Source organism: Clarias gariepinus, chromosome 18 (genome assembly GCF_024256425.1).
Source record: "Clarias gariepinus isolate MV-2021 ecotype Netherlands chromosome 18, CGAR_prim_01v2, whole genome shotgun sequence".
NCBI lineage: Eukaryota > Metazoa > Chordata > Actinopteri > Siluriformes > Clariidae > Clarias > Clarias gariepinus.
The window spans coordinates 12,361,821-12,378,520 of NC_071117.1; the positions used below are offsets into that span (position 1 = coordinate 12,361,821).

At 38.8% G+C, this 16,700-nt stretch overlaps 1 protein-coding gene across 1 annotated transcript in view; it reads right to left on the bottom strand.

The window, feature by feature from the left end:
* Window positions 1–2,197: 2,197 nt before the first annotated feature.
* The window catches only part of pudp (pseudouridine 5'-phosphatase), a 42,804-nt gene continuing 28,301 nt past the window's right edge, over window positions 2,198–16,700 (bottom strand). Inside the window, exon 4 of the mRNA XM_053476664.1 lies at window positions 2,198–2,929. Coding sequence (XP_053332639.1) covers window positions 2,753–2,929 — 177 coding nt within the window. The 3' untranslated portion in view covers window positions 2,198–2,752. The remainder of the gene's footprint in view (window positions 2,930–16,700) is intronic.

Consider the following 16,700-nt stretch of genomic DNA (forward strand, 5'->3'; position numbering starts at 1 on the left):
ACAGTACTGCGCAAAAGTCTTGAGACCCGCTCATTGTGCTTCCAAAGAGACAGACTTTCTTGTACTTAATTAAAGAGTTCTCCAGGGTTCCTGAAGGGCTTTATTTCCTTTCATTGTCACTCCAGTCCCTGTACTTGTCCAGTTTTAGATGAACAATAATTTTGTTTGAGAAACAAGTGCAGATGATGACAGATGATCAGGCCTGTGATGCTGAATGCTGAGTGGTTGGAACAGACGAGAGGTGAAATGAGGTTGCCGCTAAGATTGTTACATAGGTGACAATGTTAAAATTGTATCTTTAGGCATTTTGCACCCTGTCAAAGTAAAACATTGCTTTAAATAAATCTACATCATTTAATTTAATTTAACATGAAAAAAAAAAAAACATTTGCTTATACAGTACCTGTACAAAATTTGGACATTTTTTACAATTCCATGGTCCTTCATGATTTTTATTTCTTTCTACTTTGTAAAATAAAAAGGCATCCAAAAGATGCAAATTCAAATTATTAATGCAATCTCCATAGAACAGGTGATATTGAGATGTCTGCGACTTACTGTATGCTCTGTAAAGCCTTCATACTGGTGTCCTGTTTATTAATTGGTGACTCTAAATGAACGTCCTCTATGCAGCAGAGATAAGTTTTGTTCTTTTTTTCTTGGATTCATAAGAGCCAGTTTCATCATGGTCCTTGATTAAATTATTGATTGTTGTTTTCAAATTAATTACATAATTTCATGTGTTAATTACATCACATTTCTTTTACCTAATCTACATTATTGAAATTAATTTGAAGTAATGACGGGTGGGTCAAGATGGTACAGCATAATGAAATCATTTCCTTGTATATCAGTTTGTTAGATCAGAACAAAAACAGTGTCCTCAGAACACTGGGCCAGCAATGATACAGCACCCCCTAGCAGGTAGCGTTAAGAGCCTTGCTTTAGGGCCCAGCTTGGTGGAGCTGGGGTTTGAGCCAACAACCTTCTGATCAGTAACCCAGGGTTGAGCTAACCATTATAACTAACCATTATTGACTCTAACAAACATGCTACGGTTAAAGTCCCTCAGATCACTGAGATCATTTCTTCATTTTAATGTCTGCTGCCATATGATGATTTGATAACTACATGAAAGAGCAGACTAAAGTGGTCAGTGAGTGAGATAAACTATAAATAATAAATTGAATAATAAAGTTATTCATCTCATGGTGTGAGTGTCAGTTTAATTTTTCTCCTCGAGCAGGTGATCAAAACAACCTGTGTTTGAGTTCACACATTTACGGGTTGAGAAAAGCACTTGTTTAGGTGCTCTCCCACGCGTCGCATTAATTTGTCACACCACCTGCTAAGTCCTTTTCTTCACTTTTGTGTTTTTTTTTCTCGTCATGCACATAAACAGTAACATACAAATAGCTCTTTGTTAGAACCAGCCTTCTAGTGTGTTATGTACTTCTTCATCAAAGTCACGAATGCATCGCAGACGCAATTTATCATTTCAAACGCCGCTGGAGCCTAGACTTTTGGTTCATTTCATGTTGCAAATCTTCATAACGATACAGATGCTTATGCTATCTTACGCACGCAAACACATACACACACACACACACACACACACGCAGACGGCTCTCATACTTCAAACCCCTGCCTTCAGGTTTCCTGTGCTGAACAGCATGTAAAAGACCCATGGGTAAGAGTCATTCTGAAGAACAAGCCTTCAAGACCTCCCTCCTCCCCTCAAACACTTCATCTTTAAGGATGAGAAGATGAAAGATCCATACTCTCTATACAGAGCAAAAAATAAAAAAGAGAAGATGGAAATGTGTTTCCTCCCCGAGGGCTTCTCAAAAGGGAGCAGACAGTGTCTCGGACAGCACCGAGGGGAGAAGAGCAATGTGCGGCATCCCGGCGCAGGTACGAGCTGAAAGATGCCTGGTCGCTCAGATCCTCTTTATTGGATTACACTGCATGGAACTTTAAAATCTCTTTGGCATTTTAATAAAGCCCTCTGGGTTTGTGGCTGTGTGTAGAAAAGGTGGAAAAGCAATAAAACACCCCCACACACACACATACTGTATACACACAAATGAAAATTAAGACTGTTTTGCTATGTTCTGCTTTCCTGACATGACAAAAAACAAAAATAGGACAGTTGAAATGATAGTGTACAGAATGATAACTGAAGATTAACCCTCGATCGTTGTTGGACAATTTTATTAATGTGTTAAATATAGAAGTAAACCATTACCTTGATTAATTTAGCCAACAAAAGAGAAAGAGGAAGTGAAAGAGGGGAAAAAATAGTCGATGTGACCTAATGGCTTGATTGTGCCTAATTGAGCGGCATAATCAAAATCAAGCCATCGGTGCCGAGAGTACATAATGGGTGCGCCGGGAGTTTAAGCCTCGTGACTGGCTCACTAAGCTGCACCAATCAGATTACGCTTGCGTTCAATCCAATTTCCTGCAAAGCGTAATGAGCATGGCCGAACTACAACACTTTGTTCGGATCCATAATAGACAAGCAGAGCATTGTTTAATTTTTTTTTCATACTGATTATGAGGCTAAACTATAAATGCTTTTCACTTCATCTGTAGAAAAAATAAATAAATCCAGCCTTATATGATTGAAAAAAATTATAATGTGAATTTTTTAACTGTCTATATGGCTGATAAGAAATGAGCACAAGACATCAGCTTAATACCGTTTTAGACGGACTGATTACAGGAAATCTGTGCCGTAGATCTGCGTTTAATTGTTAGCGGGGAGGCCGAAGAGCTCGGGTCTGAAGTCCTCCATGCTGCCCAGCACCAACGTGGCCTCCTTTGTAAGCTTACAGTCCAGGTTTTGATCGGGAATCATGACCACTTGCATGCCAGCCGCCAAACCTGCTTTCACTCCATTGGGTGCGTCTTCGAACACCAGACACTGCAGAGCACAAGACACCACTTTCATCATTAATTCAGACACCTCAAACCATGAAGATCAGTTAGTGAATTCATTTATATTCATTTGGGATTTAAAAAACAAACAAACAACAAAAAAATGCATATGGGATGTTAAATGTTCGCTTTGGGCTTTAAAGCTATATTAATATGACAAAAAATACTCTTCTGTTTCTCCATTGTTTGTTTTTCCCCCTCACATGAGATTTATTTTTAAGAGATAAAATGATTGAAAAGTCTTGGATTATTTCTGCACGTTGATCCCATTTTGATGAAAACCGAACAGAATGAGCATCTTAGATACACATCCTTGTAGAACACAATGCTTTTATTTATTTATTTATTTATTATTAGGATACATGCATATTCAGGGATCTATGGATTTGTGTCATCTACTGTAATGTACGTGATAGAAGGTAGCGAGAATAAAGGCAAGAAGTAAGAATAAAGGACTAGTTAAATTTGTTTAGTAAATTTAAAATGTGCTTGTCCAAGCACATTCATTGTGGACGGAGCACGAGAGCACACATGATAGTACAGCACGGCTGCGTTGAATAACGAGAGTGCTTGCAAAACCTTATGACAACGATCTGATGTTTAATCAGATCAGAAACGATGTTCACGAGCAATCTTGTTATTGAATGTAGCCCTTCTTTATGATCACATGCACTCCCTGCGTAGGAAAGGAGAGAAAGTCTTTTAAAGGATTAAAGAATGCTGCATGCCTTTTCTTTTTTTTTTCTTTTTTGAGGGGGGCAGGGGTCACTACTGGTGACAGTCTGGATAAAAGCTAGTCACAAAATAAAAGCACTAGGTGGACTAGCACCCGTTTGCGTCAAGATCTGGAGCCCTGGTATTTGATTTTAAGTCTTGGTGTAGCAAAACAATGCACAAAAAATGTAAAATAAAAGCAACAATTACAAAAGAAATTTCCTATTTTGGTGTGCCAAAACAAACAAACCATCGAATAAACAAAAAAAAAAAAGTTTTTTTTTTTTTTTTTTTTAAAAAGACAAAAAAATTAATGCAACTGCCTTCAAGTATACTTTAAGTAAAAGTGGAACTATAAAAAAGTGATTAACCAAGTGATTTAAAACCATACATGCTCAATGTATATTAATTGTTTCTTTATAATAACAATTTGTCTAAAGAATAAATAAGGGAAAATAGCACAGTACAATGGAACCTTGGTTTACGAATGTTGCCACAAATCTGTTAAAGACCTAAATATTCACCAACAATCTGTCCCTGTTCATAAACTCATCCTCGGAATTTTGAAAAGAATTTTGTTGAGCCTTTGCCGAGAAGTATTATCTGAACAAAACTGAATAGCGTGCTAGACCTTATGAACAATAACATGGTGTCTTACTTTATGACAATTGTGCAGCGCAGAAAAAAAGAAAAGAAAAATTCTCTCTGGATATATTTTAAGTGGAAACAGCAGCCACATACGAACCAAGAAACAAAAAAAGAGAGACAACCCCTGAAGGAGAATTACCCAGTGCTATTACGGAAGGGGACTTTCCTTTCAAACACTAACGTCCTCCCCACACATTCTCCTGTTACTGTAGCATGTCTCCCTAAGAATGGCACGTGAACAATATATGTACATGTAAAAAAAATCAAGTGTTCGCTCTCTCGTGTAGTTTATATTTATATTAAGTGTTGTATTATTTGTGTATAATTAAGGCATTTTTATACCTGACAGAATATAAAAGAAAAAAAAAATTAGGAACAGATTAATTCTACAGTATTTACAAATATTCTTATAAAAAATCTGAATCGGTTTATGAGCAAATCAGGTCACGAGCAGGATTTAGGAGGTTCCACTGTGATATCATTACTAATATAATTTGTAAGTAACGTTAAGCCTTTATTTGTCATATTTAAATTACTGCACAGTGAAATTCTTTCTTTGCATATCCCAGCTTGCTGTCAGAGCACAGCATCAGCCATTATACTGGGTAGGCATAGTTTGAGCGGAAAGGGTTATGGGTCTTGATCAAGGGCAGCCAGGTGGAGCTGGGGCTTGAACCGCTGACCATCTGGTCAGTAACCAAGAATTTTAACCCACTGTGCTAACACCTCCCAATGTGGTATTGGTACTTGTTTTCTGTACCATACAACTCTTGCCCTCAACCATACATGCACTTGCCCTCAACCATACATATAATGATGAATAAAATTAATCACTGTTATAAAATGTCATAAAGTCATGTCTCTAAACATGTAAAAAGATCATATAAATTCTACGTAAAAATCCGCTCATCCTACACCATCTCTGAGTTTAGACAAAGTCTTGTTAAAGCTGTCACTGCATTTAAACTTAATGTGTGTGATTACTCTTGCTGGAAAATCTACACACACACACCCATACTTTCTACCCTCTTGTTTCGCTTTCTGGCCTCGTGATTCTTATATAAACTGGAATACAAGACATCATGCTGGGAGTTACCTCTTCGACCCATCAAGATCCAGATGCCCCATTGTGGCAGTTCAATACCAACTACGAGTTGCATCTTACAACTCAGCCTCTTGACAGGCAGCCCTGCTGAGAAACTTCACACACACAAGGTGTGAGTTAACTCTGACTGATACATAAAAAACTCTCTCTCTAAGAAAAGCTGTGATATTGTGCTTGCGTTTTAAAGGCAAACGCTGGTTTGTAAAGCGAACTTGAAACTATACTCAAGAAGATTAAAAAAGAAAAACACAGAGAGGGAGAAAAAAAAGGTAAAATAACTGAACCCACTTGACTTCTATATGAATGGAGCTAATTGCCTTTGTGTGATGTCACACCGGAGTAGAAGTGTCACATACAAAGGCCGGAGGAAATGCAGCACACTTCAGAAAAGGAAGCTTAGCTAATTCTATTGTGTCTAGAGCCTCAATTAAAACTCCTAATTACACAAAACAGGCCTACAAATGACCCATAGTCACTTGTCACATTGTGAGAGTGGACAAAAATGTGCTAGCAACGGTGGTGGGGAGGAAATAAAACACAAAAGTGCAACTTTGTTCAGTGAACGCTAATACCGGCTTTGGCAGTGTGTCTGATGTTTGAAGCGGAGCAGCATCGCTCCTTTCGTATTACGGACGGTAAAGGAGGACAGGAAAGAGACGGTAATTAGTCACGGCTTCTGTATGAATCAGCTGCAGAATGCGTGTCAATCATGCTGGCAGCCGAGCAGCGGAAAGACAGGGACGTTCACCCAAACACCACTAATTATAAGAGCGAGAGCCGTCTCAGAAAAAGGATGATAAGTCAGAGTTCCAGAGACAACGAGACAAACTTTTTCGAAACTTTAACAATCGAGTGTATCACAGTGATGGAAAATTATTTAGGACAAAATTCAGTGACTTGAGCATCACCATTTAATTATTATTATTATTATTATGAAACTGGGGCCAGAGTCGGGGGGGAGCAAATATGGTTAAGGTTCAACAGTGGCAGCTTGGTGGTGCTGGCCTTCTGATCAGCCTTTAACCTTTTGAGTCACCAGTATTAACTGTTCACTGTTAAATGATTGGGCTGAATCAAGCATAGAAATGCTTTTTTTTTTTTTTTTTAATCAAGCATAGAAATGCTTTTACTTTCACTACTGTATTAAACATAGCTATGGTTTTACTGTTGATCACCATACAACTTTACCAATTGTTTAATTGATCTCTATTCGTGATTTTTTTCCGACCACATTCCTTCCACAAAGATGACAGTTCAGCACTATCCTTCCAGTTTTGATCATGTTTTGAGTTGTTCTTAACCCAGTTCCAGTAATTCTACTTAGTTTTCTTAGATGTTGAAATGGTGACTTTTTTTGGCCAGGCAAAATACAGTATATTAACACATATAATCAAATGTTATTGTTGGTCTTTCAGCTGCTCCTATCTAAGCACACAACTCGGCACAGGTTTTTATGCCAGATGCCCTTCCTAATGAATTTTATCTGGACTTGAGACCGGCACTCATCCAGTGGCTGGGAATTGGACCTGGGCCATCTGCATGGCAGGAGAGAAACCACCAACTGAGCTACAACTGAGCCACCAAAACCCTCATATATAATCAAATAATATTACTTTATACTGTAAAGGTTTGTCTCATTCATTTATTCATCTTCTATACTGCTGATCCTGTACAGGGTCACATGGGCCTGGAGCATATGCCAGTGGACATGAGACGGGGTCCACTCGGGTGCCAATCCATCGCAGGGTGCACACACACACACTATTTGGGAATTTGGGAACGCTAATTAACTTAACTCAAAGCACACATTCCCAAGGGGAGAATTGAACGCTCGACCCTGGAGATGCAAAGTGCTAACCACTACACTGTGGTTCATAAGTATAAAAATGCTTAAACCGAAAACCGAAAAAACTAATCATCAAAGAAGAAAATGTACCAACGAAACCTTATACAAAACAGCTGATTTAGAAACCTAACTAAACTGAAAACTCAACAGCACTGACAGTACAGCAGCAAACCCCAAAACACAATAACAAAATCAGAAACACACACACACAAAAAACACCTTTTTGTAGGTGCATTTTTTTCTTCAGGTTTGTGGATGGGTTTTGCACTTGCCCTCAACAACTTTAAGTCGGCTCTCTGGATAGACTGGACTTCTTACAGCTCCTGAGACCCTGCTTTGATCCTGGGCTCAGGTTAGAGTTTGTGTAGAGTTTTGCATGCTCTCCCAATATCTATGCTGGTTTCCGACAGGTTCTCCAGTTTCTTCCCAGCTTTCCGAACAAGACAGAAGGTCTTTGCATGAAGCCACATGGTCGAGTGGTATCCCAAAACACCAAGTGCTCCTGGGATAGATTCAAAATCTACCACAATCCTTACCTGCTTAAAGCGTCCAGAACTTCATTCAAAGGTATTTTCACCTCCTCTTTGGTGTATACTTGTTCCAAGAGTTTAAATTAAAGGCTTCCTAACGGTCTTTCCATGCACACATCCGAAAGCATTTGCAGAATTTTCCAGTGAGTCACTGGGTATAGAGTGTGGCTAGACATGTAGTAAAAATGAGCATCTTAGGTTGTGTTTGGTAGAAAACTCACATGTGTGTATGCTCTGTAAAAGTACAGAGCTGTTAAGATCACCAGTTTCACTCAGAGCTAGCAGCCATTTTAAAGGCAGTTCATATATAAAAGAAAATCATCTTCTTATTTTATAAATTAGAATACAGGATATAAAATAGCTACAAATGCAATTCCAAAAAAGTTGGGACACTGTACAAATTGTGAATAAAAACAGAATGCAATGATGTGAAAGTTTTTAAATTTCAACATTTTATTCAGAATACAACATAGATGACATATCAAATGTTTAAACTGAGAAAATGTATCATTTTAAGGGAAAAATAAGTTGATTTTAAATTTCTTGGCATCAACCCATCTCAAAAAATTTGGGACAAGGCCATGTTTACCACTGTGTGGAATCTCTTCTTTTTATACCAGTCTGCAAACATCTGGGGATGCTCAAGTTTAATAATAGGACTGTTGTCCCATTCTTGTCTAATACAGGCTTCTAGTTGTTCAACTGTCTTAGATATTTTTTGTCACATCTTTCTCTTTATGATGCGCCAAATGTTTTTTTATGAGTGAAAGATCTGGACTGAAGGCTGGCCATTTCAGTACCCGGATCCTTCTCCAGCCACGATGTTGTAATTGATGCAGTATGTGGTCTGGCATTGTCATGTTGGAAAATGCAAGGTCTTCCCTAAAAGAGACGATGTTTGGATGGGAGCATATGTTGTTCTAGAACTTGCCTTTCAGCATTGAAGGTGCCTTTCCAGATGTGTAAGCTGCCCATGCCACACGCAGTCATGCAACCCCATACCATCAGAGATGCAGGCTTCTGAACTGAGCGCTGATTAACAACTTGGGTTGTCCTTGTCCTCTTTAGTCCAGATGGCATGCCGTCCCCCTTCCAAAAATTAACTTCAAATTTTAATTCGTCTGACCACAGAACAGTTTTCCACTTTGCCACAGTCCATTTTAAATGAGCCTTTTACGTCTGCGCTTCTGGATCATGTTTAAATATGGCTTCTTTTTTGACCTATAGAGTTTTAGCCGGCAACGGCAAATGGCACGGTGGATTGTGTTTACCAACAATGTTATCTGAAAGTATTCCTGAGCCCATGTTGAGATTTTCATTACAGTAGCATTCCTGTATGTGATGCAGTGCCGTCTAAGGACCTTAAAATCGCGGGCATCCAATATGGTCTTCCGACCTTGACCCTTACGCACAGAGATTGTTTCAGATTCTCTGAATCCTTGGATGATATTATGCACTATAGATAATGATAACTTTAAATTCTTTGCAATTTTTCTCTAAAAAAAAATCTTTTTTTATATCGTGCCAATATTTTTTGCCACAGCATTGGAGGAATTGGTGATCCTCCGCCCATCTTGAATTCTGAGAGATACTGCCACTCTGAGAGGATTTTTTTATACACAATCATGTTGCCAATTGACCTAATAAGTTGCAAATTGGTCCTCCAGCTGATTCTTATATTTACACTACCTGTCCCAACTTTTTTGGAATGTGTAGCTCTTATGAAATCCAAAATGAGCAAATATTTGTCATGACATTTTAAAATGTCTCACTTTTAAAATTTGATATGTTATTCATATTTAATTCTAAATTAAAATATTGAAATTGTCCACTGTATGTAAATCTATGCAGATATGATGGGTAATCTGCATGTCTCAAAATGTTTGTAAAATGTGTGTATGTCAAAATCTTTACAATGGATTTCTACATAGCGCTGTAAATTAGTTGAAATTGAATAGTGTATATTACCAGTGTAAAATAAAAGATAGATGTGCAAGACGCACCGAGGCCAGCATATTACCATTAATCTGTCTATCCTCGGCGACCAGGCTCCACCCACACACTGGTCCTCAATGCTCACCATAAACTGCTGGCAGCCGTGTATGATGATACAGACATGACCTGACACATCGGAGTCCATCTGTGCTCCAGCGCTTTGGGAAAATGTCACATGCCAGATGACCGGCGTGTGTCTTCATGACTTGCGGCCATGGTGCTTCAGACATTAGCAAACAACAGCTACAGTGCACAAAACAATCGCGTCATAAAGACATAGAACTTTAGAGAAGAAAGTTCTATCAGGCCGAAGAGAGAAAAAAAAAACTCATTAAAATTACCTATTTCTGTCAGTGTCAGTAAAGGAAAACATGGCACAAACTTTCATATGGAACACTCTATAATGGTGCCCAGGGGGGAAGAGATTTATACGCACACACTCTAGGAAGGCACTGCAACTCAGCTAAGAACAATCAGGAATCTCAATAACTCCTTATATCTGCTTCTTGAACTGTTGATGTCTTTCCAGATAAACCGATCAGCCATAACGTACAAACCACTAACATATGAGGTGAATAATATTAACTATATTAATTGTCTCATTACATTGGTGTCTGTCAAAATAATAGAGCATACTGTATAAAAATCCTTTTTAATTTGGGAAACCTTGGATGTGGATGTTACTCTGATACGTACCACCTACCTAAATATTGTTGTCTAAGTATGACCCTTTATCGCACTGGTACTCCTTAACGGCAGCAGCCTTTTCCAGCAGGATAACGTGGCCTACAAGAAGGTTTGAGGAACATGATGAGTTCAAGTTGAAATTGGTGAAACCAAGGGGAAGTCAAGGGGTTGACTTCTCAACTCATGTCCCAACAATTAGCAGCCATGAGCTTTTCAAAGCAGCTGACTAGCCCACAAAGCGGGAGAACAGCAGGGCTGTTTGTCATAATTAATTTATGAATTGCCAATTAACAAGAATGGGGAGGTCTGCAAGATCAGAAATCTTTGAGTGAACGTACTATAAGTTGGCTAGAAAGGAAAATCAAAAACCCCTGTCTGAATGCAAAAGAGCTTCGGAAGAAACTAGCAGACTCTGGAACGGCCGCGCACTGTTCTTCATGTCATCAAAAGGAAACTTTTTCTGCATTCCCTATAAAATTCAGCAAAAGGAGTTTGTAAATGAACAGCTTAACAAATTTAATATCCTCTCGACTGCTGAAGCTGATATAATAGAACAGGTATGTTTGGAGAAAAATACGTGAAAACTTCACCTCTCCAACTGTTAAGCATGAGAGTGGACTAATCATTCTTTGCACTTGTGCTGCAGCCAGTGGCACACATGATATTTTACTGTAAGAAAGAGAAATGGATTCAATTATATACCAAAATCTTATGTATGCAAACATTGCAGCATCTATAATATGAAAAAGGGTGGCATCTACATCAGGGTAATGATCCTAAACCCACTTCCAAATGCACAATGAAGGAGGTGGCTTCGTCTTAACAGTCCTCCACCCTAAACCTCCTTGAAAATCTGTGGATGGACATTAAATGAGCAGTGCATGCAAGATGGGCTCATAATCTCACAATCTTACAGAACTACAAGGCTTTTGCAAGGCAGAATAGGTGAAAATCCCCCAAGCAAATATGAAAAGATTCTAGGTTGGCTATAAAAAAAAGGATTTATTAGGTGTGGTGCTTGCTGTTCTGACCATCCAGATTGCATAAAATTTTGCTTCGGGCCATTATTTTGAGACTGTAAATGATTAAATGAAAAATGCTGTTGCTTTTATATATACAGTGAGGTCAATAAGTATTTGACCACCTTGTGATTTTGCAAGTTCTCTTACTTAGAAATCATGGATGGGTCTTCAATTTTCAGCATAGGTGCATTTCCACTGTGAGAGAAAGAATCTAAAAAGAAAAATCCGAAAATCACATTGTATGATTTTTTTAAACAATTTATTTGTGAATTACTGTGTCAAGTAATTGTCATAAGTATTTGATCACTTAAGTCAAAAATTTAAATATTTGGTACAGAAGCCTTTGTTAACAATTACAGAGGTCAAACGGTTCCTGTGGTTCTTCACCAGGTTTGCACACACTGCAGGAGGGATTTTGGCCCACTCCTCCATACAGATCTTCTCTAGATCTGTCAAGTTTTGGGGCTGTCGCTGAGCAACACAGAGTTTCAGCTCCCACCAAAGATTTTTTTATTGGATTTAGGTCTGGAGACTGGCTAGCCCACTCCAGAACCTTGATATGCTTTTTACGGAGCCACTCCTTGGTTTTCCTGGCTGTGTGCTTTGGGACATTGTCATATTGGAAGACCCAGCCACGACCCATCTTTAATGCTCTGACTGAGGGAAGGAGGTTTTTGCCCAATATGTCACAATACATGGCCCCGTTCATCCTCTCCTTGATACAGTGCATCGTCCCCTGTGCAAAAAAAACACCCCCAGAGCATGATGCTTCCAGCCCCATGCTTCACTGTAGGTATGGTACATCTTAGTGTATTACTGATAGTAGCCTTGGAGCCAGCTCTCTTCACGGCATTGACCAGCTCCTCCCGTGTAGTTCTGGGCTGATTCTTCACCATTCTTAGCATCATTGATACCCCATGAGGAGAGATCTTCCGTGGGGCCCCAGTCTGAGGAACATTGACAGTCATCATTATCCTCTTCCATTTTCTGACAATTGCTCCAACAGTTGTGGTTTTTTCACAAAGCTGCTTGGCAATTGCCCTGTAGCCCTTTCCAGCTTTGTGAAGGTCTACAATTTTGTCTCTTGTGTCTTTTGACAGCTCTTTGGTTTTGCCCATGTTGCCACTTAGACTTTGGCTGATTGTGGAGTGCACAGGTGTCTTTATGACAGCTAACATCCTTAAACAGATGCTACTAATTAAGAATCATAAGCAGAGTGTAGCTGGACTATTTAAAAGCAAAATAACACCCTTTTAGGGTCAGAAATCTGGCTAATAAGCAAGTGATCAAATACTTACTTGACACAGTAATTTACAAATAAATTGTTAAAAAAAAATCATACAATGTTTCTTTTTCTGTCTCTCACAGTGGAAATGCACCTATGCTGAAAATTGTAGACCCCTCCATGATTTCTTAGTAAGAGAACTTGCAAATCAAATACTTATTGACCTTACTGTATATATACACACACATATACACACAGTGCATCCGGAAAGTATTCACAGCGCATCACTTTTTCCCTTTTTCCACATTTTGTTATGTCACAGCCTTATTCTAAAATAGATTAAATATTTTTTTTCCCTTAGAATTCTACACACAACACCCCATAATGACAACATGAAAAAAGTTCACTTGAGATTTTTGCAAATTTTTAAAAAATAAATAAATAAATTTAGAACGTACATGTACATAAGTATTCACAGCCTTTGCAAAATTGAGCTCAGACACATCCGGTTTCCCCTGATCATCCTTGAGATGTTTCTGCAGCTTATTTGGAGTCCACTTGTGGTGAATTCAGTTGATTAGACATGATTTGAAAAGGCACACACCTGTCTATATAAGGTACCACAGTTCATGTCAGAGCACAAACCAAGCATGAAGTCAAAGGAATTGTCTGTAGACCTCTGAGACAGGATTGTCTGGAGGCACAAATATGGGGAAGGTTAGAGAAAAATTTCTGCTGCTTTGAAGGTCCCAATGAGCACAGTGGCCTCCATTATCCGTAAGTGGAAGAAGTTCGAAACCACCAGGACTCTTTCTAGAGCTGGCCGGCCATCTAAGGTGACCAAGAACCTGATGGTCACTCTGTCAGAGCTCCAGAGGTCCTCTGTGGAGAGAGGAAAACCTTTCAGAGGGACAACCATCTCTGCAGCAATACAGTGAAGATCGAACGTTTGGGCACCCCAAGTAAAAATGTGTATAAAAGTGCACAAAGAAGCCAAGGAAAGATGGAAACATCCCCAAAAGCCATCAAAATGCAAATGAGACATTCTTATAGTATGTCAAAAAAAGTTGGATTTTATTTTCATCATTTACACTTTTAAAATAAGAGAAAACCAAATAGTGGTGTCTGCAAAAGTTTGGGCACCCTGCAGAGTTAATACCTTGTACTGTCCCCTTTGGAAAGTATTACAGCTTGTAAATGCTTTTTGTAGCCAGCCAAGAGTCTATTAATTCATGTTTGAGGTATCTTCGCCCATTCGTCCTTACAAAAGTCTTTCAGTTATTTAAGGTTTCTGGGCTGCCTGTTACGCACTGCTTTTTTGAGGTCTATCCATAGATTTTCAATTATGTTAAGGTCAGGAGATTGTGAAGGCCAGGAGATTGTGAAGGCCATGGCAAAACTTTCAGTTTACGCCTCTTCATATAATCCACCGTTGATTTTGAGTTGTGTTTCGGATCATTATAAATTTGTAGGAGCTATCCTCTCTTTAACTTCAGCTTTTTCACAGATGGCATCAAGTTGGCGTCCAAAATTTGCTGAAATTTCATTTAATCCATTTTTCCTTCTACTCGTGAAATGTTCCCTGTGCCCCTGGCTGCAATACAACCCAAAAGCATGATTGATCCACCCCCATGCTTAACAGTTGGAGAGAGGTGCTTTTCATTAAACTCTATGCCCCTTTTTCTCCAAACATACCTTTGCTCATTCCGGCCAAAAAGTTCAATTTTAACCTCATCGGTCCACAGAACTTGTTTCCAAAATGTCTGTATGTTCTTTTGCAAACTTAAAACGCTGATTTTTGTGGTGTGGACGTGGAAGTCAGACGTGGTTCTTGATTTGCTTTTCTCACAATCCTGCGAGATGTTCTGTTTGATATTTTTCTTGGTCTTTCAGTTCTTGCTTTAACTTCCACTGTTCCTGATAAATGCCATTTCTTAATTACATTCCAAACAGAGGATATTGAGATTTGAAAACGCTTTGCTATCTTCTTATAGCCTTCTCCTGCTTTGTGAGCATCAACTATTTTTAGTTTCAGTGTTCTAGACAACTGCTTAGAAGAACCCATGGTGCTGATTGTTGGAGCAAGGCCAGATGAGTCTGGGCATTTAAAACCTTTAAGATTGACAACACCTGGTCTTTCCACACATGATTGTGAACAGTCCCTGACACTGTCAGGTCTCAGCTTGCCAAAGGGGGCAGTACAAAGTATTAACGCTGCAAACTTTTGCAGACACCTTCATTTGGTTTTCTGTTATTTTGAAACTGTAAATGGTGGAAATAAAATGCAACTTTTTTGACATATTATAAGAATGTCTTATCTGCATTTTGATGGCTTTTGGGGATGTTTCTATTTTCCTTGGTTTCTTTATGCACATTAATACACCTTTTTACTTTGGGTGCCCAAACATTCGATTTCCACTGTACATATTGCCAAAGGTATTTACTCACCTGCCTTCACATGCATATAAATTTAAGTAATATCCAATTCTTCATCAATAGGGTTTAATATGATGTTGGCCCACGCTTTGCAGCTATAACAGCTTCTTAAATTTTTCTGGGAAGGCTTTCCACAAGATTTAGGAGTGTGTTTATGGCAACTTGTTTACTGATCATTCTTCCAGAAGCGCATTTGTGCGGTTAGACACTGATGTTGAACGAGAAGGCCTGGCTCGCAGTCTTTGCTCGAATTCATCCCAATGGTGTTCTATCGGGTTGTACGAGATAAGTGTACCGATGTGCACTCCAACGGCATGTCAAAATACAACCAAGTCTTAAAAGTAAGTAGCTAAATTTATATAAATAATATATATATATTTATAATAAATAATGAGCAGCAAATCTATTTTGTTTTACATAGCTTTGTTTGGTTTTTGTAGTGCATAAGAAATGTAAAACTTATTTTAGTTGTGTAAGTTGTATAAAAATACAAAAATGTTGTTAAAAACTGTGATATACTATTATAGGCGCTGACAATACAATTATTAAAAAAAAAAGGGTTTTGCACTCTCTAAATCAGCACTACTCTGTAGCACACTCATAGAATAAATACATACTGGCCATTATTACAGTTGTGAAATTAATAGAACACAAAAACTGGCATATTTTCAACTACAGTCATGCAACAGACAAGATGCTGCTGAAATAACAAATGGTTTGGACTATGACTCGGAACACTAAGTTTTCACCATTGGGTCCTCGAGCAAGGCCTTAACCCTTAACTGCTTACATGTATAATGAGATAAAAATGTAAGTTGCTCTGGGAAAAGGGCATCTGCTAAATGTTTAAATGCCACAGCCTACTTGAGTATTGTTGCTGACCATATCCATCCCTTTATGCCTACAGGATGGTGTGCCATGCTCTGCCACATTGAAGTAAGGCAATTCTAAAGGCAAAAAGGTTCCAACCCAGTACTAGCATGGGGTACCTAATGAAGTAGCCGGTAAGTATTTACATATGCGTGTGAGTAAATATCTGTAAAGAAGGTTGTAAAACCCACTCTCAAGACAATAACAGACTGCAGACACTGCATTTATAAATGTTCACTATGCCTGGGGACAGCCATGAGATGGGATGGTGTGGAATGGTTTATTATCTGTGCTAAAGGAAAGACAGCACAGAAAGACCAGAGAACAGAATAAGTCAGTTAATTTAGGCTTTGAAATGTGAACAGATGGCCAGTGTGTTTAACCACTGTGAGTTAAAAATGATCTAGTCTAATATCTTGCTATCACAGCTTCAGTTCCATTATTTAATGCCCAGCTCCAGTAAATCAGGGAAAATCAGATGGACTCTGGCCAATGGGAAACTGGCTATTCGCTCTGAAGATGAGTGGGAAGGCAGTCTAATAATCAGAGGCAAGAGGCAAAATCGATTTCCCCTGGTATCATGCCCAGACGCTGATACAATTTTACATTTGGGTTGAACGTGGCAGCAAAGTCTCATTAGTGCCAGTTTGGCCAGTACTTAATGGTGGGGCAAAGACAC